The sequence below is a fragment of the Gadus chalcogrammus genome, chromosome 2 (assembly GCF_026213295.1).
Source record: "Gadus chalcogrammus isolate NIFS_2021 chromosome 2, NIFS_Gcha_1.0, whole genome shotgun sequence".
Taxonomy (NCBI): domain Eukaryota; kingdom Metazoa; phylum Chordata; class Actinopteri; order Gadiformes; family Gadidae; genus Gadus; species Gadus chalcogrammus.
The window spans coordinates 13,465,189-13,486,920 of NC_079413.1; the positions used below are offsets into that span (position 1 = coordinate 13,465,189).

At 43.3% G+C, this 21,732-nt stretch overlaps 2 protein-coding genes across 4 annotated transcripts; both read left to right on the plus strand.

The window, feature by feature from the left end:
• The first annotated feature begins 134 nt into the window (after nt 1-134).
• anks4b (ankyrin repeat and sterile alpha motif domain containing 4B) lies at nt 135-3,520 on the plus strand. The gene is made up of 2 exons (XM_056607526.1): nt 135-439; nt 1,616-3,520. The coding sequence occupies exons 1-2, from the start codon at nt 279-281 to the stop codon at nt 2,712-2,714; spliced, it is 1,260 nt and encodes a 419-aa protein (XP_056463501.1). The 5' UTR covers nt 135-278; the 3' UTR covers nt 2,715-3,520.
• A 6,354-nt stretch (nt 3,521-9,874) lies between these two features.
• si:ch211-256e16.3 (kelch-like protein diablo) lies at nt 9,875-20,648 on the plus strand. Of its 3 annotated transcripts, XM_056581904.1 has the most exons (12): nt 9,875-9,967; nt 13,855-14,137; nt 14,363-14,497; nt 15,293-15,484; nt 15,798-15,941; nt 16,603-16,789; nt 17,272-17,418; nt 17,889-18,017; nt 18,407-18,583; nt 19,006-19,152; nt 19,345-19,510; nt 19,796-20,648. In XM_056581904.1, exons 2-12 carry the CDS (start codon nt 13,874-13,876, stop codon nt 19,947-19,949), a joined length of 1,842 nt encoding a protein of 613 aa, XP_056437879.1. In that variant the 5' UTR covers nt 9,875-9,967; nt 13,855-13,873; the 3' UTR covers nt 19,950-20,648. The 3 variants fall into 3 exon arrangements, with proteins under 3 accessions (XP_056437879.1, XP_056437887.1, XP_056437894.1); XM_056581912.1 differs by lacking the exon at nt 18,407-18,583; XM_056581919.1 differs by lacking the exons at nt 17,889-18,017; nt 18,407-18,583.
• Nucleotides 20,649-21,732: the final 1,084 nt, after the last annotated feature.

Consider the following 21,732-nt stretch of genomic DNA (forward strand, 5'->3'; position numbering starts at 1 on the left):
CAATGACGCTTGGAATCAAAGGTCCATGGCGTGTGGCTTGCTCCTTGGATGCCACGCAGAGACTGGACTTTGCCTCTTTTTTATAGCGGGCAGGGAATGCAGCAATTACGTTCACGCCCAGTCCTACTCTATTTGCCATTCTCTTGTGTGCTTCCAGTCAGAACAATTACCCAAAATGACGGGCTCCTTCCAGGACTTTTAAATTATTACTGTTTTATTTATTTTTTTAAGGCAGTTGTGATATATAGGATATAAATATTTAGAAGGGGAGATTAACAATGTCTAGGTACCATAAAGCTGCGATTGACGGGTACTTGGATCTACTGAAGGAGGCCACGAAAAAGGACTTGAACACACCGGACGAGGATGGCATGACACCCACCCTATGGGCTGCCTTTCACGGGCACGGCGATGCCCTTCAGCTGATATGCAGTCGGGGGTGAGTTAAAGCCCCCCTTTGAGAAATAAAAAAATCTAGGAACAACAGATTGATGATAGTTCGGTTTTCACACAGAACCATCATTATTTTCCTCTTCCTCTAAATATATGTCCATTTTAATATATAGGCTATGTTGCACCTATTTATCAATAATGCTTTAGGCCTAATATTTAGCCTTCATAGATAGACGGCTTTTGTTTTTGTAATTAGGCCTTTAATCTCTAATGTTTACTTTGTAATAAACTGAGTGTTAGAATTTAGAAATAAAAAATGGAACTTTAAATGTTTAGTAATCCTACATTTTGTCCTTGTTGGTCATGTTAAGTTGAGGATGTGGCCTTATTGAGCTGTTGTCATCACCATACTATAAACCTGTATGTTTGGTCCTATGCTTAACTTTAAGTTTAATCTCTAATGTTTACTTTGTAAGAAAGTAAACTAATCCTCCACTGTATGGACTCTCTCATGCACTGAGCCAAATGTTAAATCATCCAAAGCCTGTTAAACAAAAGACCCCTTCATTCATAACCTCCCCCAACCCCCCTCTCTGTCTCTCTCAATATAACAAATATGTTCTCCAAAGTCTTACTGCGATGAGGCCCAAAATAATAAATCAATTAAATCTTATATATTACAACGTGGATGACCAGGGGGCATAATTCTGTGTACCATATTTTAGTTATAGCCTGTGGTCATAAATACCTTCTGTTTGTTGAGTGATATCCACAATGTTGCTATGATACCAACTAAATTATTTTTATTGCAAGAGGTATAGCAGGACTTTCATTCTTAATAGCTCACTCATTAACCTTCGTCATGTTGAGATCTCAGTGTCATGTGTTATTTTGTTTCTTGACCTTTTATTAGTTTAAATAGTATACTCCATCTCTGCTCAACTGAATGTTAGTGCAAATGTAGATGCAGAAAAAAGAATATATATTGATACATAATATATATAATGTATTTTGATGGGCTTCTTAGCCTTCATTCATAGGACAGTAGGTTGAAGGAGAAAGGGAATGAAATAAACCATTGTCAACCATCACAGTTATCTGGTGCTACATGAGCTCACTGATAACTCTTCGTCTTCGTCTTCGTCTTCTTCTTCTTCTTCTTCTTCTTCTTCTTCTTCTTCTTGATCATCCTCTTCCGCTTCCTCTTCCTCTTCGTTTGCAGCGGAGACCCAGACAGGTGTGACATCTGGGGAAACACACCGTTGCACCACGCTGCCAACAATGGCCACATGCACATCCTCAGCTTTCTGGTCAACTTCAACGCCAACCTTTTCGCCCTGGACAACGAGTTCCACACGGCCATGGATGTGGCCGCGTCGCGCGACCGCATGGACTGCGTGCGCTTCCTGGACGCCTCCGCCTCCCAGCGTACCACCAAGGACCCTAGGCGAGTGGCGAACCTGAAGAAGGAGGCCACCAAAGAGGCAGAGAAACGAGTGAAGCTCTGCGAGAAGGTCAAGAAACGCCACCAGACCAAGATGGACAAGATGTACCAGACCAACAGCGGGTCCATATCCAAACACGGCACCGGGGCGCAGACATCCACCACGGGCTCCCTGTCCAATGAGCAGTTCTCCCAGCTCATCAATTCCAAGCCGTCTGGTTCACTCTCAAAAAGCGTCATGGGAACCCTGCAGAGATTTGGGAAGAAAGATAAGGGGGGCACCTTACCAAAAGGGGGAGGGGACGGGAATGTCGTCTTCGGGACCCAGGGGAACCCAGAGTTTCTGGGCGTCTTCAGCGAGCAGGAAGAGAACGAGGAGGAAACGGAGGACGCCCACAGGGGCGAGGATGACGCGGAAGGCGCCCAAAACAAACTTTCCATCTTCAACCGACCTGGCCTCGGGGGTCTGACCTTCATGAAAAAGTTGGGTTCGGATGCCGACGACATGCCCAACGAGAGCAACGAGAACCTGGGCTTCCTCGTCCAAAACGAGATCTTCGGGGCGGGAGACGACGATGGAGGAGCCGGCGGCTTTGACGCCGACGTTCCCTGGGAGCAGGACGAGCTGGGGCTGGACGACGAGCTTGACGAGGAGACGTCCCCTTTGGACACCTTCTTGTCGACCCTCTCCCTGCAGGAGTTCACCATGGCGTTTAACCGGGAGAAGCTGGACCTGGAGGCACTCATGCTCTGCTCCGACGATGACCTCAAGGGCATTCGCATCCAGTTGGGCCCGAGGAAGAAGATTCTAGAGGCGGCTGCTCGCAGAACAAGTGCACTTTCAAGTCCTGGCAAAATGAAAGTCACCGTCCTGTGATAGGATCGGAACTATTGAACTGTTGATTAGCAATGCTGTTTAAATATAAAAAACAAATCAACCGCTGTGTTTTTCGGCATGACCCATGTGTCTGTATTTTAATAAAATAGTGAAAGTTGGTGACACAATTCATTTAATAAAACGTATTTAACAGATAATTTGTCAAATGTGTGAGGATGTTGATATTGTCAGAAACCCAGGAGGGTTTAAACCGCAATATGAATGTCATGTATTATTATACCTGGCATTAAGGTTAACCACAACATATGGCAAAAAGCCACATACAAGTAAAATGAAATAATCGACTTGATTGCGTGTTGATTTATTATTGAATAAAATGTATTTCACAGATGTTTTGTGAAATGTGTGATTATGTTGATAAGGTCAGGAACCCAGGAGGTTAAACCATGACATGAATATCGTACATCATTACACCTTGCATTAATGTTAAGCATAACAGACGGTAAAAAGCTACAAGAACTTCTACATAATCTACTTTATTGCTATGGCTACAATTTAAGAAAGTTATTATTTGATAGCAAAGAACATCGACAACTAGGAGTGTATCTTCAAACGGGGTCAGCACTATGTTCCCACAGCCCAATGGTCCCGCAGCCCAATGTCCAACATTTCTAAGGATTCCTTTTCAATGAAAATTTTGTAAATTAGGCCCTAGTGTTCCCACAGCCCTAAGTTCCTAGATTTCTATGATTTTTCTTATTTCTAAGTTTTTTCTCAAAATTAAACCCTTTGGTCCCACATTTCTAGGACATTTTCAAAATGAGGTCTTGCCTTCCTTATATTTCCCTTCAATTCATGCCCTATCCTCTCACAAGATTTTTTGGAAGCACTTTATAGTAAATTAATGTGTATTTTTTCCGTCAATATTTGGTGAAAAGCATAGCAGACAGGGTTAGGGGTAACCCTAGCTCAATTTCAACAAGATGTTTTTGGCTCAAATGAGGCAGGATCCAACGGTGCCAGTGAAATTTGGGAACATAAGAACTCATTTTGAAAAAAAAACTTTTAAATGTGGGAACATAGGGCTGTGGGAACATAGGCACCCTCCCGACTAGCCAATGACAAATGGGAACGCTAAGTGCTGCAAACCAGGAAACTACATTCTCGCTAGAGCAGGTCGGACGTACCGGTGTACCATACAAATGGATAGCACCTTTACGTTCCCGTTTGTCTTTGTGATGTGTCATGTCATTGGTTAGTCATTGTTATTGATAGCTACATAAGCTAGGGACTGCAGATGGAAATGAGCTTTTAGCTATAATCTGGTACAGGCCATTTTTTTACTCCACGTAATTAATGAACATTGTACATGGTCCCTGTTTCAAATAAACCAATAAAATAATAAGCCTCTTTAGCAAACCAGCTCAAAAACAAACAACACAACTTTACATTGTAGACCGTGCAATGCATAAATTGGTGACCGGAATAGAGTAGCAATATAATCAAGTGTGTAAGAGCATTTCAAATCGATATTAAAATTGTTAACCATTTATGTTGTCGAGTCGTATGGTCAGCCTCACTGAACTCGTTATACTCAGAATCCTGAGTATAACCTCCTTGAAATGCTGCAAGAAAGCTGGGAGATTTACACCTTACGACTCGTACGGGTGGGCGTACCATACAAATGGAAAGCAAAGTGCTACAAGTCAGGAAATTACGTCACAAGAGCGTCACCCGCGCGCAAAGTTCTAGCAAATCTAAAGACGCGTTCATGGTCCTGGTAATAATGAGACACCTCGTCAGTGATGACGCTCACGCTTCCGCGTGTTCCCGAAAGCGACCGTTCATGTGCACTGCGTTCGGAATCTAGAAGTTCCTCAGTCAGAACTAAACAGAACATAGTAGGATCAGTTTCATGTTCGAATGCCTTTATTTCCTTGTAGCCTATCACCTCCTATCCACTGGTGTAGTCCAGGGTATACGCGGGTATATGGCGTATACCCACTTATCTTTCAGTCAGCATTGCGTATACCCACTTCTAAATCCCCCCAGATGCGCACCATTCAGTAGTATCTGCAAGCCAAATTGCCCACTTTTTCCCTAGGATGGTGAAGCCATGACCCACGCTACTCTGCCTCTTATTGGCTAATACTCGCTGCCTTTACTGATTAGATTGGTTAACTGTAGGCATGAAGATGAAAGAGCCAATCGGAGGGAGAGAAGGGCGGGTCATGCCGAGGTAAATATTGCTAAAGTCAAATTTACTTTTACAAGTTTACTTTAAATAATTTGCCTTTAGGATTTATAATAATAATAATCCGGTCAAATGAAGTGAGCTATCCAAACAAAAATTTAATTTGACGATTTCAAACGTCCTCGCGAATCAATATCAGCCAGCAGCTCAGCTAATGTCAGCGATGCTACACCGGTACAGTTAACGCTGACGCCCGCTCTGCCCCCCACCCCCGCCGGAGAGGATGCTGTCAGTGAAGGAGATGCTGCCTCTCTGCCCACAGACAAAGATGCCGGTACAACTTCGGATGAAGACGTCAACTACGGTAGGTGGGCCTGGGCCCTTTTTATTTTATTGCTGGACCTTGTAAATGATGTTAATAACATATCAGGGCTCGACAGTCACGGTTATAGCTACAGCTACTTCATGTGTAAGTTACATGACTTATTTTTTTTTGCGCGCGCGTGAGTTAAACAATGACAGCATCCATGTCACCTCCAGGGCTCCATTGTAATTGACTGTTTGGGGGGGGGGGGGTAATTTTTGATTGCTAGTTTGGGTAACTTCTGAAACAGTGGACACAGAGAAATATTGTGTGGGCGTGCGTGCGTGCGTGCGTGCGTGCGTGCGTGCGTGCGTGCGTGCGTGCGTGCGTGCGTGCGTGCGTGCGTGCGTGCGTGCGTGCGTCCTTGGATCCTTGGATGTATGTGGAAGAAATGGACCATGCACACATACAGTTGGGGATAAAGTACTTCAAGTTATCTCAGGACACTTTTCAAATAGAGAAGGTCAGTGACCCAACAGTACCACCATGAGCAAGCACTTGGCGACAGGGGCAAGGAAAAACTGCCTTTTAAGAGGCAGAAACCTAGGACAGATCCTACGGCTCTAGGTGGGAGAGAGAGAGAAGAGAGAGAGAGAGAGAGAGAGAGAGAGAGAGAGAGAGAGAGTTGCACAGCAACGACACTAGCAAAAACTACACTAATAGTAGATGATGACGATGACAACAGCAACGATGGGGGACAAAAAGCAGTGACAATAGAAACTGTAGTAATACATTTTTGTACTGTCTGTATGTATTTTTGCATTGTTTGTTTATGCTTCACAGGATGTCTGGTCTGTAGCAGTGTGAACTCCATTGGGATCAACAAGGAGCAAGGTGTATCACTCTCAAGAGAATGGATGAACTTTGAAATTCAAGTGTCTGGCCAGCGAAGTAGAACAACAAGTCTGTCTGCCTTGAGAAATAAGGTGAGGAAACATGCTTTGTCCAAGGCCCACACACTGAACGTGGCAGAGCAACAGGACAAAGCTGCAATTGAGCAATGCTATGACTGAGTCCTACATGAAGGAAACTGAAGCTGTGTTTCGAACAGCCTACCATATTGCCAAAAAAACCGACCCTTTTCTGACCATGAGAGCCTCACCGAGCTGCAGGAAATGAATTGTCTAAAAATGGGCACAATACTTCATTCACGTTACAGTGCAACACAAATAATACAACTTGTTGCCAGTGAGATGCAGAGCAAAATCGTCAGGAACATTATTGCATCATCCAGTAAATTGGCTGTCCTAATTGACGAGGCATCTTCTTTAAGTCACAAAGCTGTCATGACAGTTTCTATTAAAGCATAAATTCAAGAAGAAAGCCCTGAGTTCATATTCATTGAACTTGTTGAACTGGAAAATCAGAGAGCAGATGGCAGAGAACAGGCGTTACTCACCTGTTTAACTAATGCTGGCTTTACAGAAGAGCGGCTACATGAAAACTGGGTAACATTTGTATCTGATGAAGCCAGTGTCATGTTAGGAAAGAAGTCAGGAGTAGCAACCAGGCTGAACTCGAGATTCCAAGCTTTTTGTATGGCACTGTATGAACCATAGACTTGAACTCGCTGTGTCAGATGCAGTTGATGCGGTAAACTCTGTCAATCACTTCAAAGCTTTTATCCAGAAGCTATATTCTCTGTATAGTACGTCAAACAAAAATGAGCGTGAACTCATAAATTCAGCAGCTGAAGTAGGCTCAAAACTTCTTTGCATTGGCAGAATCTTGGATGTATGCTGCGGCCAGTAGCTGTCGGACTGTGCGTGCTGTTTGGACATCCAGCTCTTGTGCAGCACTTTAAAAATGATTGCTGTGATGAGACGAGGTCCACCAAAGACAGGCAAATGTACAGGTTTACTAGACCGTGTTCAAAGTCCAGAATTTATTTGTGACCTTGGGCTCAGGTATGACACAATCCATGAACTAAATCTCCTGTCACAGGAGCTTCAGTCTCGTTCGATAACTCTGCTCAGAGCTGAGCATCTGCTGAAACGCTCAATCAGAGTGACTGAATCCAGTCATCAGAAACGCTTGTCTTTTGAGGATGAGACCTTCAAGGACCTCAGCATCCTTGATCAGAGTAAATGGCCATCAAAGCCCAGCATCCACCATGGTGAAGAATAAATTAAGCGACTGTGCAAGCGATTTAACCTGTGCACAGACCTAAGCACTGAATGGGATGCGGGACCTACTGGAACAGCCCACTAGTGAGCCCAAGGCTCTAAAACCACTCATGAACTGTATGAAAACATTCCCTTTCAGTACAGCAGAGTGTGAGAGGAACTTTAGCCTTATGAACAATATAAGCTCAGACAAAAGGGCTGTCCTACTGATCTCAAACATATCAAACGTAATGATGATTCATATCAACGGCCCGCCTACTTCCAAGTTTGATCCTATACAAGGACCTGCTTGAAGAGCCATCGTGCTGCCTCTTCTCTGCGTTCTAGGCAGTGCAGTGTGAAAACTCCTGCATAAAGCAAGTCTGTCTGGAATATATTGTGAGCAAGGTTAGAAGTACTGGGTTCAGAGAGTATATATAGAGTGGCGAAGTCACACCCCTTCCGGTAGAGCTCATGGGACCTATGAGATCGAAAAATATGAATGGGTGTCAATGGAGAGAAAATAATTATTTTCTGGTCCCAGTCTTTATATGCCCTGGATTACACATATGTTGTTTGTGGATTTAAATGATAATTTTTCATGCAAAGAAAACTAAAAATGTTCGCGAAGAAGTTTGATAATTTTAGGTTTTATGTGAGGCCGCTTTGTGAACTACAGCTCTTCGCTGCTCTCGACGCATATGATATACGTCACCACACCCGCACTTGGAACCTTATGTCCATGCTTGGAACTCGGCACAGAGATGGCACATAGAGATGGCACATAACTAAAACTCTCCACATGCCCCGACTTATAGTGGTTTTCACCTCTTTCTATGCTTTTATCGCCTTGAAAAAAAGTGGTGAAGTGGAGCAGAGAGATCGCCATCTCTGTGCCGAGTTCCAAGTGCTGGTGTGGTGACGTATATCATATGCGTCGAGAGCATCGAAGAGCTGTAGTTCACAAAGCGGCCTCACATAAAACCTAAAATGATCAAACTTCTTCACGAACATTTTTAGTTTTCTTTGCATGGAAAATTATCATTTAAATCCACAAACAACATATGTGTAATCCAGGGCATATAAAGACTGGGACCAGAAAATAATTATTTTCTCTCCATTGACACCCATTCATATTTTTCGATCTCATAGGTCCCATGAGCTCTACCGGAAAGGGCGTGACTTCGCCACTCCATTGATGTGTTGTAAATGCATATATATTTTTTCTTTGTAAACTAAATATTGTTGTTTTGTTACATATTGTTTTGTCGAATAATTTGAATGATGATGTTCAATCGTCATATGATATTTACATATATATTGATATTATATATATCAAAAGAGATGATTGATGTGGAAGAGAATGATGTGCGTTTTTTTAATCTAAGGTGAAATATGAACATGGATGCATTGTCAAATTCAGATCTAAAGTATTTTATTTAAATAAATGTTCAAATAATGACTGAAACACATTTTTGCCTCATCTATATTTTAAATTCATGCAGGCTGCCTGTGTGACCAGTAATACCTACAAACTGCTCCTGGTCAGGTCATGTTAATTTAATAATAGTGGCACACTCTCCAATGTGTTGCAAATCAGCTGTTCAAAGACACAGTTTACAAAATAAATTACTGACTTGCCAAGTGAGAGAATAGATGTAATTCCAGGAATAAGGAATAGTTCACTCAAAATGCATAGTTGTCTCTCACTAGTAGGTGGGCCAGTATTGGTTTAGTAATTATAATTATATAATCCTTCCTCCCTGAGATCAAGCAGCAGAAATTATGCGACAATGAGAAAATACTACTGACGGATTTCCGGGTAAACTATAGTCTCACATGTCACTGTTTCTAAAACAGGGAGTTTTTCTGGGCTGCGTTAAAAAAAAGGGCAAACATTTCGAGTATACCCACTTCTCCAAGGACCACTACACCACTGCTCCTATCCTTTTACTTTTATTTATGAGAAGCACATTTTATTGCATGGAAGGCTACACTTGCAGAGAACTAAGTAGGATCAGTTTCGAGTCCAAATGACGTTAATTCCGTGTATCATCTCCTATCCTTTTGCTTTTATTTATGAGAAGCACATGATATTGCCACTGTATGGAAGGCTATGCTTGCCCTTATCTAGAGTTGGTTTACCAGTACACAACGTTTAAAACTGAGTAAACACTAGTAAACCATACGTCACCAACTGGGCAACTCTGTTATCAAAACCTGGCCCTAGTGGCCGAACGGAAATATAACCATAAGAGTGTCATGGGGTATCGTTCACGAGTACTTTCCGACATCGCAAACGTTTTCCCCATAATTCCCAGCGATGTGAACGAGCTAAAGATCTGTTTGAAACCTAGAACTAAATTAAAAGAAAAACAATTGAATTTTTTTTTTTACATACTTTTTATTAAATGGTGGTCATTTCAGGTTATCTATGTCATAACAAATAAAACAAGCGTTTAGGAGTAATTTAAAAGTTTGCGTAAACGTTTATCCAAGTACGACTGGGTAAAGGTGGGCGGAGTTGAAAGACGTGTATTTAACGTGCCCTCGCATTTACGTGTCTGCTGTGCGACTTTGTAGAGTGTTTTGATTTTGACAGAGGTGTGAACAGGGTTATGCGTTACAGGTAGGTTGTATTGAATGCTATTCAAATTCTCACTAGAATAATTCCCTGCAATCCCATCACGCGGTATTAGTGAGACAGATACGTTTTGTGATTGACAGCCAAGAAAGGAATAACGATGCTTTGCATGGCTAACTTTACATCTCTTTTCAAATCCATAGTTGGTAGTTTATATGCAGGCTACGTGTTACCTGGTCTTTTTGTTTCTGCATTGTTTTCTCTTGTTAGCTAAATGAGATGCTGGTGGCTGGTAGACTTAGGCCTATCTCTTTAGGTTTAACGTTTCGTTATTGCATGAATGCAAAAAAAGATTGCTTATTGTAATTCAGGAGCGTCGCTAGCAATTGAAAACATTCGGGGCTGTAGCCCAGAAGTTAAGAGTCCTTTTTAAAACGGTGCTAGACATTTGAACATCGGCCTGATGAACATACAATTGCAACGTAATTTGAGAAGGAAAAGAAAGACCAATCGTCATGTCTGACTCACGTCGGGGCAGGCCTACTGAGTAGGTTAATGTTTATAGGGAAGTGCAACGCACACACCAGCAGCCAAAATGAGACATTAGAAAAGCCTGTAGCCAAGTAGTCATGCGCCTATACCCGATGTCAATGGGACCGGGTTAAATTCACTCTGCGTGTCTCCTGAATCTGTGCAAACTAGAGCATGGCACTAAACCGCAATATCGACGTGGTGCGCTATGCATAGAGAATACAATTTGCAACATTATGCAACAAATGATTCTAAATTTGCCAATAAATCAGATTTTTGCAGGTCTCACTGGCTACAATATTACATCTGTCAGTTGTCAAATTTGCTGAACAAAATGTTAAACTTCAATAATTGTTCATGGTCAACTTGTGTAGTCCATTTATTTAAGCTCTAGCATAACCATGCAGGTCGCCACATCGACGGGAACACGGCACACGCAAAGTACGGAATCAGCCGTTCAAAACCAGTCTGCATGAATCACCAGTCTTAAAGGATAACTCCGGTTTAAAATGGATCTGGGCTATGTTTAAGATGATAACGAGATGGGATGTTCGTTTGGGAGCACAAAAGCGCATGTAAACGCATTCTTAAATAGGCTGTTTTTAGCCGATTCTACCAAAACGCTATAAACTGGGAACCATGGGGGCATCTTGTCATGGTAAAAACGAAATCGTTATTTTAAACAACTTAAAAGGCTAGAAGTAGCCCGACACTTCTTTGATAGTATAATATGGGTCTTAAAATATAAAACGACTCATTGAGAACTTTGTAAGTGTACAGATTGTTTATTAAAAAGTAAATTTTATACACACAATACCATCAGTAGATCACCCGTCGACGCCATTTTGTTTTCAAGACTCGTTAAGTAGATTGACGAACACAGAGATTGTGTGTTGCTGACGGATGTCACAATCTCTGTGTTCGTCAATCTACTTATCGAGTCTTGAAAACAAAATAGCGTGGATGCGTGGAGCCATGTCCGAAGTAGATGTTCATAAAGTGTAGGCAAGGTTATACATTTTTAAAATGGTGTATTTGTATTGCAATAAACATAAATCCATCCTTTTTTATGGTTGACGGGGAGAATTTATATCCTAGATTATAATTGTTTTATCTTAGGTTGAACAGAACAATCAGTGTAAGAGTGTTGGCCAACATAATAATCTAAATAAACAAGAACCTGGATTCGGGGATTCAGTCTGTATCTGGGGGACGAGACAGACGAACAGCAAAACACCCATGGAAACAAAGGGGTTTATGGTTGCAAGCTAGAAACATACAGGGCTCACCCACATTTGTACAGAGACTATCAACTTCAAGAATACCACGATGACAAAGTTCACCCAAGGGTACTTTTAATTTCAAAAGCAACACGGCCAAGTCGGCGTCTGATTTGCATGCTTCTTTTTCTTTCAGTTCACGCTATTCCTGAAAAGCTTGCCCAACGTTTACTCATGTCTGGCCTCTGTCGGTCAGTCTCCCTTTTCCCTTCTGTTCCTCCGACATTGGGTTTCTCTGTCTCTTTTTAGTCGGCTGATCTATGATGAATGTAACAATCCCTTAGTTACTTGTGTTTATATCGAGCCGGTTCCGTGTTTGGGGGTCTGTGCCGTAAAGCAATTAGTTACTTCGCGAGACCCGAGACTCCCGCGAGAGTGGGCGGCGGGTCGCCGGCAGAAGCGTATTCCTTTTCTCCGCCAAGATGCGCAAGGGTGAGTCGAAACAACGAACAATCGGACAAAAATGTATAATAGAACCATCGCAATGACTCTATATTATAGTTATATTAAGGTAAAAGCGGCAAGGATGAGAGTTATATTAAGGTAAATCAAGCCAAAAAAGTTGCATAGTTCCCCTTTCACTCGTGTCTGATCTCTTTTCTGGTCCATTCTTCTTTTGTTCCACCGACAGTCGCCTCTTGGGTCCCTTATCAGTCGATTGATCCATGATGAATGCAACAATTGCTTCGCAACTGGCTGTTTATATCCAGCCGGTGCCATGTTTGGGTGTGTGTCTGTGCCGTAAAGCATTTTCGAAACTACAATCTGACTACATTCTCGAGGCGCGATTGGATACTTCCGCTGCGTCACATCCGGATTGTGTCTGTCCGAACGGAGCAAGTTGCATATGCGCTTTTTCCTTGGAGAGGTGACATGGGGCAATGACACACCCACCAAACCACCCAGAAATGGAATGCAGAACCATCAGAATAACTCTCAACCAGCATAATTAATGTAATTTTGGCTAAGAAAGTTGCATAGTGGGCCTTTAAAGCGTGGAACAAGCTGGATACGGAGCGTGTGCGTGCGTGCGTAAGTGTGTGTGCGCGCGCGTGTGTGCGTGTGCGCGTGGATTGCCTGGTGAACATGTAAGGTAATATTCAAACTGGTCTAAATAATACATTTGATAGTATTTCCCATCGTTGCTGAGCAAGAGTTTTGTTCGAAAGTTCAGTGATAGAAACAAATAAAAGCCTGGGCTATTGAAGTTTTACGGTAGGCCTACCACTGTCATGCACCTACCCGATGTCAAGTGGACCGGGTATATCCATCTAACCAAAGATATTTTATTACTGTCCTAAAAGGCTAGAAGCATGAAATAGCATGATCGACGAGATGCGCCAGTGTTTCCCCTAGAATTTTTTTTAGGCCCGGTGGTAAGAGCTGATAATGTGATTTGTTATACATTTTTCACGGGATGCTAGAGTATTTGTTGGTTATTTCCATATAAAACACTTGCTTAGCCATCAGAAGTTGGTTAAGTTATGGACATATAAAGAACGAGGCTTGTGTTTCGCGGGGGCGGTAAAAATGTCCATGGTAACGGCGGGCTGAACCAATCAGACGTCGCATTTACGCGATCGGTTCGTGGTATAGTTCTTCTGCCGGAGAATAAACAGTGTTTTTCTAAAAACAAAGTTGATTTAATATAAACTAATTTCATGTACAGGAGCATAAAGCACCAATACATATTGAGATAGCTGGTGGTGAGCTTGGATGGTTATGATATTATGGCTAATAATAATAATAAAAAAAAAAAAAAAACATTTTTTTTTTTTTTTTTTTTTCTTTTTTTTTGGCCGGTTGTTGGCCTGGCGGGGGCGCTTGTTGGCCTTGCGGCCCGCCAGGCCTGAACAATGGTAGGGGAAACACTGTGCGCTATGCATCACTCGCTACAATGTTGCATCTGTGGCTGCTGGTAATTCGACCACGAAGAAGTAAACTCTTCAGGGCTATTTTCAGCATTATGTTTTTTGTTTTTTTTGACGGCACCGCGATCCGGGGCTATTCCCAAAAGATCCGTGGCTATAGCCTCGAATGCGCAGGTCTAACGATGCGCCTGTTGTAAGTCATGGACACTAATTACGATCATTAATATACCTTCCTTACTCTACATTACAGGTTCGTCTAGAAAGTAGACATGGCAGCAATTGTTCCATTAAATGCCAACGCTGCGTCGTCAACGGTTGCAGACGTAACATTTGAAGAGGAAAACGACATTCATCAAGCCAATGCGGAGTGTGAAGACTTTATGTTTGTGGAAGCGACTCATCCCGACAAAGTCCTGCAGGGCCTTAACGGCATCCGTCTTAATAACGCCTTCTGTGATGTCACGCTGTGTTGTGGTGGACAGGAGTTCCCATGCCATCGCATTGTATTGGCGGCAATAAGCACCTACTTTCAGGTAAACGCAACTCCCAAACTATGGTAGGCGTCCAAAAAACGACATGCAGCAAATGTCGTCAAAATGTCTCCCCTACTCAAACTGGCCTATAATTAAAGTGAGTTTGTGTGTTTTTTGACAGCTTTGCCAAGAGCGAGACTAGTCTACTAGTCTCGACAACCCATTGCTATGGCCGCAATTTATTTTAAAACGACAACAAAATAAGTTTCACCTTTTTGTCTTTAGGCAATGTTCTCTGTCGATTTGATAGAGTCCCGACAGGAAAGGGTAGCCCTCAATGGGTTGGAGCCACAGATGATTGGCATGTTGGTGAGCTACGCCTACACATCTAAGGTCTTCATCTCCAAAGCAAACGTTCAGGTAGTGTAAACTTCGGGGGACGGTGTCTCGCTCAGTTTGTTTACATGCACACATTTGTTTGTTTAAGGCTGAATAATCATGCACAGACGTTAGGTATTCGTATATATGCATTGCATGCTCACATGGCCACAAAGTCATGTTGTTAGAGCCAGTTTCGGTTCGATGTAATGTTTGATTTATTAATATACAAGATGGTTTTGGCTTGGTTATTTGAGTTAATTGTTTGTTTTATCTGTTTTCATTTAGTAAAAAACATATTTTGCATTTGACATGTTGGGGATGCCGTATTTGGGTTAATGAAGCACACCTGTATTTATTTAGGAGAGGAGCCACAGGTGAATAGATGGACGGGAAGCCGTACAGTTTTTTTTTTTTAAATGAATGTCGTGACTTATTTTGCGACAATCAAAAATGTACATGTTCTTTCGGGATTGTGGGTTTTAGACATGATCCCTGCCTTTATTTTCTAATCAAAGGAGCGAGCGTGTCTAAATCCCGAAAGAACGTGCATATTTTTGATTAACAGCAAAATAAGCCATGATACATGTCAATATTGTTTTGAAAATTGTATTTACATGACAAAGGTGCATAGATTGAGTTGTTCATTCATCGATCATCAGTAGTTCAGTCATATCAAATCCAGCAATCAAACTTCAATGGTTAAACAACAAACAATTTCAACAATTACCTTCACCCGACTTGTATGTAAACATCGTCTCTTTTTTCATTGTCTCTGAAATAGCTTTGATCCTAATAAAAAAGAAAGCATGTCATATCAAACATCATATGCTATAGGGACTGCTAGCAGCCGCCAACTTGCTAGACATCATGCCTGTCCGGGAGGCGTGCTGTCGTTTCATGGAGCGCCAGATGGATGAGACCAACTGTGTGGGCATCCACTGTTTTGCTGAGGCCCACTCCTGTAAAACGCTGGAGAAACGCAGCATGGAATACATCTTGGCAAACTTCAAAACTGTCTACCAGCAGGTACTTTTGTACCGGATCTGTGTGTGCTATCATGTGGGGGTGTGCCAGCTGTGATGTAACACAGAGACTGTTGAATCTTCTAGAGGTTGTTGAGTGTTTTTTTATTCCTAATTACCTCATCCTTGAGCAAAGGGCCTGCCCTCTCCCCTCCTGCCAAATTCCTCTTCAATGTATCACAGTCCTTTGGACAAAGTAAAAAAAAAAGATTCAAACTTTATTTGTCACAGCTTGTCGTCTCTGAGCAGAACATCAACCTGGGACTGTTGAAGTAACATTGAGTTGCGGTCCTTGATGTGTTTCTGCCCTAACACAGGAAGAGTTCCTGTCTCTATGTCTGGACAAATTGACGCAGATCATAGCCAGCGATCAGCTCAACGTTCCTCAAGAGGAGATGGTGTTTGAGGCGGCCATGTTGTGGCTCAACAAATGTAGCAGCCGTAAACAGAGCTTTGATAAGGTCAGTAATTGAAATGGTGTTTATTTGTTCCCTGAAACGAGGGCTAAATGGCTGCCAAGCCTACTCTTGAGATGGGAACTCTTTCCAGGTTAATATTGTTATCTTTGCACACAAATGATTGACGTCTTTGGCTCATTGGTTTGAGCGTGGCATAATCTGGGCCATGGGCCTTCAGCAGCAGTCATTAGCAGCGCCATAAACCTTTGACAATGGCCTTGGTGTGTAATCGTTAAGTCTGCAAGCCCATGATCCATCCTGGCTCACTCATTGATTATCCATTTCTCACACCCTTTAACTCTTACCTGTAGTATAGTAGCAAGTAAAATATGACGCACAAAAGACTTCTAACATACAAATGTAGGAGAAAATACCCATATACAGAGAAGTACCCATACCAATAAATGTATACACAAAAGGCATTCATGCCCATAAAGTGGTTGTGTGCGCAATTATTAAATATTGAAGGTTGCGATGTGGTTGCGATACTCCACATTGAAAATGGAACTATTGCACATAGGATAAGGTGGGGCGAGTTATGCAAAGTCCAACGAGTGATGTCCCACCCCCCCCTTACTGATAGGGGGAGGAATTGGTAAGATGCCTACTAGTACTGGATGTGGGACCTAACGCATCCCTCCCTCCCTCTGTCTTGGCGGTGAAGGTGCTGGAGCACATCCGCCTTCCCCTCATCAGTCCCTACTACCTGCACGACGTCATTGAGTCCCTGGACGTGGTGAGGGAGGACCAGGGCTGCCAGAGGCTCATCTCTGAGGCCAAGGACTACCTGCTGCTCCAGGACCGCCGCGGGGAGCTGCAGTGCCCGCGCACCCGGCCCCGCAGCTCCACAGGTGGGCCGTGGGTGGGTGGGTGGGTCGGTAGATGGGTGGTTGTGCTCTACAAAGAGACCCCTAGGGTGAACCACAGAGGCGCCCATGTAGGACAAACGCTGGTGTCGCTCTTAACTATGGGCCTGCTACTTGTTTGTGCCAGTGCACAGGTAGCTGGCTGGCAAAGATAAGTCTGCCTTGGTACACAACGGTAGCAGACCCATTATGAGTGGTGTATACAAAAGACGCCTCTTGGATGTACTGATCAAGATTTTAATTCCATTTCAAGTGCATATTTCTTTGTAATCGTATTTTATGCTTTTAGAATGTAAAACAATTAAAGTATACACCTCACCCACAATACACCCACAACATTACAAATAAAATGAATGCTACTAGCCCATCCTTGCTAAATGCTAAATCCACTGCATGACGAACCAAGCCCGCAGGTGGCACACTTCTCGCTTACGGCTCGCGCCGCTGCGCTGTCCCTATGGAAACAGGGATGGTGGAGGTGATCATAACGGTGGGTGGGGAGGACGACAAGGTGGTGCTGCGCAGCGTGGAGACCTACGATCCCATCTTGAACCAGTGGAAGAACCTGGCCCTCCTGCCGTTCGCCATCAGCAAGCACGGCCTCGTCGTGTCGGGTGAGAGCGTGCCGTGCGCACTATTCATCCGGTAGTCTTTAAAACGAGGATAACGGAAGGGGCGGTTGTGTTTCTATGTTTTGTTTCTCGGTGACCTTCTCCTCAATTAAATGAACAAAGAAAATGTATTTTCTTTAACATACGGTTAGAGGGACATCATCCACGTTCAAATTAAGATACATTTATTTTCTCCAGGCATAAATATTTATATTTAGCATAGGCAAACTGACATGATCGCCTCCTTAAAAACAACCAAAGATAAAACCATGATGCTCCCAAATTAACTTTAAATGTTTTACCTGCCGGAGCGGACTAATATACCGGCCAAGCAGTTGGGTTGACCCAGAATTGTTTCACCTGCCAACTGATCAAATCTCTCCACCATTGGTGGCAGGTGTTCGTTTTGTTGCCCAGTGTTTCCCTCCCCGTCTGTGCTCCGTCTTACCCCATACCTCTGTGCGGCGCTGCAGGCTCCACCATGTACCTTGCGGGCGGCGAGTTCCCTGATGGCTCAGCCAGCCGCGAGATGTGGCGCTACGACTCTTGCTTCGACTCGTGGCTGGAGATGGCGCACATGAATGTAGCTCGCTCTGAACTAGGTGAGGCCACGGCCGCCACCCAGATGCAAGACGGCATCATCTCATACAAGGACATCTTGCTGTGGAGGGTATTTAACCTTCCAAAGGACAGAATGACACCGACGCATTTGATCCAAAGAAGTCCTAATGCTATTGGGAAATCGGCTGAAATCCAAACGGAGACTCACTACTCACTTTTCTCTTCAAATCCAATGGCCATGACAATTGCAGTCCATTCAGCTGTCACCTACTGGCATTTCCTCCCATACCACCACCACCTAACATAAAAATAACAATTGAAACTGAGGAAGGGGTGTGGTTGAAAGATAAATGGCGACACCTGCTGTTGGGAATGTGTAATGACAGCGTTTTAGAATAGTCTTGACGGCTTTCACTTCCCTTGCCTCCAGGCCTGGTGATGCTTGACGGCTTCTTGTTTGCGATGGGCGGCTGGGAGGGGCGTTCGCGTCTGGACTCGATGGAGTGTTACAACCCCCACAACAACACCTGGCAGTTCATGCAGTCTGTGAAGTTGGCAGTCACAAGTCCTGCCGTGGCCGCGCTGGATGGCTTTCTTTATGTCACTGGTAGGACAGGGCTAATACACACAAGTGTAGCCATTTACGGTGAACATGACCTGGTCGGTATGCAATGATCTGGCTCATGTACTGTAGTTGATGATGTCTCATAATGTCAGCATGCTGGTTCCAAACCCAGTAAGGGATTAGTTGAATTTGGATTGCAAAACTAACCTAGAGTAACGCAATTTGTTATTTAGCAGACCCTATTATCCAAAGCTTAAAGCACCCTTGGAAAATCATACTTCAACGATTTCTCACTTTTTTACTTTTGTATGAAATGTGATCCTTTTTTTTTTTTTTAATGTATGGTTAAACTTTTAAATAGACCGCTTTCTTATTTTTATGGGTGATCCATATCTGCCACACCTAGGCAAGGGACGTCTGGAGATCTATAATTTGCACTGCTGGTTTATCCTCCTGTGCCCCAGGTGGCGCTGTTCTGGAAGATGGTGACGGAACAGACCTGACCCAGGTGTACAACCCCAAAACGGCTATGTGGACAGAGGTGGCGCCCATGCAGATCGCCCGCTCCGGTTCGGCTGCATGTACTCTGAACGGAAAGATCTACGTCATAGGTAGGAGCCCGGTGGAATAAAATGATGTACAAAAATAAGAATGTTCCATATCGGGAGATTTCTTACATAAACTTGTTTTACTCAATACCGTCGTTTTTATTAATTTATGTGATGAGATGACAGGGACTGAACTTGACAGCGAAAAGGCTCTTAACTCGATGACGTTCTTTGCTTGTCTTCATCGTTTGGCAGGCGGCTGGCACGCGTCCACAGAAAACACGGACAAGGTGGAGTGCTACAACCCCGAGACCAACAAGTGGACCAAGTGCGCCCCCATGAAGGAGCGCCGCTACCGGCCCGGCGTTGCCGTGGTGGAGGCCCACATCTACGTGTTGGGAGGAGAGGAGGGCTGGGACAGGTGAGGCGCTGCTGGGGGGCGGGGCTTTACTTTTTAGTATAAATTCCATCCCACAATTCACACCAAAAGCAGTCTTGGTCGGGTCGCAAGAGCACTGATCCCCACAAAAATGTGAATTGTTTATTTACAAATTTTTACATTGTAATTCTTTTTTTTTAATGTGTTATCCAAATGTGTGGTGCAGTGGGTGGCAAGAATGGACTTCATTTCTTGATCGAATACCAAGCATTTAAATGCCTTTATTTTAGTTTTTTACAAACTAATTTTTTTACCCCCCCACCTCAGGTACCACGACACCATAGAGCGGTACTGCTCCAAGACTGACACGTGGGAGATAGTGGGCGAGATGCCGTCCAGCCGCAGCTGGCTCAGCTGCGTCACCCTGCCACTGCGGAGGGACTTGCCAAGCGAAGACTCCATGGAACTGACCGATACATAATGGTTCTCAGCTGAGGAAGAGGAGGGGGACGAAGAGGAGATACACTTCAAAGCTGTCATTTTAGGGATGAGGGCTATGCTTCATGCGTCTGTTGGACGTGTGACGTAGGCGTGCAGTGCTGCCAGAAACCTAACCGTGGGACACTGAAGATAAGCTTATAGGAATTGGTGGGCCACGTGCTGCGTGTGTCTATGTATTTTCCTTTATTTTTGTTATATATATATTTTTTTTTATAATTTCCAGTTTTGCTCTTTCAGTAGCAAAAGAAGAACCTGGACTCCTGTTCGACAACAGACAGCACTCGCCACATGAAACCATGGTTACCGTTGTGAAAGGACACGCCAAAACGAGTGTAGGTGATCAGCTATTGTCTGTGCAAAGTGAACGAGGTCTGAATGTCGTATTACGCATGTTCATGCACCTTTTTAGATCTGACTTTCAGCCAACAGTGTATATTTGTATCCAACTTGAAGATCTAAATGTTTATTTTTGCGTTGTTTAGCCAAGTTTGAAGTATTTGCTATAGCAGAAGTTGCTCTATGGGCCAAATTAGAGAAATGTGAGTTCATATTTTTGAGGATTGCTTGACTGAAAAAAGGAAAACATTTGTATGTTCAGAATGTTACGTGTCATGTTTTTTAATGTATTGGGATTTATGTAATTTTAATAAAGATGTTTAATGCATTAAACGGTTGTTAATGTTTTTCAATTAAACATTTTATGATTGATTGCTTAAAATGGGCTAAGCTCAACAAAGCAGGGAATGAAATGGTCCTGTGAGCATTGGATGGGCCTGGCCCTGCCGTAGTAGACAGTAAATCTTTTCTACACCTTTCAGTATGGGGCTGGTAGAAATGCATGTTGGTCATCATACTTATAAATGCGCTTGAAGGTCATGCATGAATTCAATCCGCAGGGTCTGTAAAACAAGACTAGTTTTAAGGGTACTTCTATAAGAAGTACACTACACTTTATCGTTCTGATTATATTTGGATCACAACCCCATACCGAAACCTGTTCAGCATCATTGGTTGGCATTCTGAGTCCATAATTGTACACTTTTCAGTTAGGAACAGCATAGGGCAGCAAAATGTCTTCTTTTAACCACCAACTACAACCAGGTTGATCAAGTCTGAAGAAGACTAGTTATTCTTGGTCCCTTGCGGACAATGGGTAACGATCCATGGAAAAATTTTGCTAGCAATATGCATGGTTCATAGCACCAAGGGGCCGACTCATGATGGTGGGCTTGGTAGCAAAGCCAGCCTAAATCTTGCAAGCTCATTTCCAGTTTTGTCTCGAGCAAAGACTTTGGCTATGAGTCTTGGTCACGGTAGTTTGTAACTCCCTTGCATGTCTTTAAGAGTGGGAAATTGTTTACCCAATTCAAGAATACCCGATTTCAAATTGCAATACCTGTACTTTCTGGTGTTAGGACACCCTAATTTCACATCAAGGATTAATGAAGCACCCCTAATGGCTCATAGGGGTCCCGACATAGGAAGAGGCAGACAGAAACTTCAATGCATACTAAATAAGTACAAGACCAGTATTACAACAAAACAAGTTTGTGTGTGTTTTTACATGGGCAGTAAATCGTTCTCTGAGAGGACAGACCCCCAATGTCTTCAAATCAAAACAATTGGGATATCCAAACAGACATGAATACCACAAAGTCAACCCTACATGCAGGGGGCCAGAACCACGAAAACCAAGCCTGTGCTTACTGCTCTGCGGTTGGAATAGAGTGCTGTGTTTGCAGCCTCCCCATCTCACCCCCCCC

Bases quoted from the DNA above. Each gene is read 5' to 3' on its own strand.
- si:ch211-256e16.3 (XM_056581904.1), top strand. From the start codon at position 13,874: ATGGCAGCAATTGTTCCATTAAATGCCAACGCTGCGTCGTCAACGGTT. The intron at 17,419-17,888 runs GTGAGAGCGTGC...GCGGCGCTGCAG, and splicing joins GCACGGCCTCGTCGTGTCGG to GCTCCACCATGTACCTTGCG. The intron at 18,018-18,406 runs GTGAGGCCACGG...CCTTGCCTCCAG, and splicing joins TGTAGCTCGCTCTGAACTAG to GCCTGGTGATGCTTGACGGC.
- anks4b (XM_056607526.1), top strand. From the start codon at position 279: ATGTCTAGGTACCATAAAGCTGCGATTGACGGGTACTTGGATCTACTG. The intron at 440-1,615 runs GTGAGTTAAAGC...CTTCGTTTGCAG, and splicing joins CAGCTGATATGCAGTCGGGG to CGGAGACCCAGACAGGTGTG.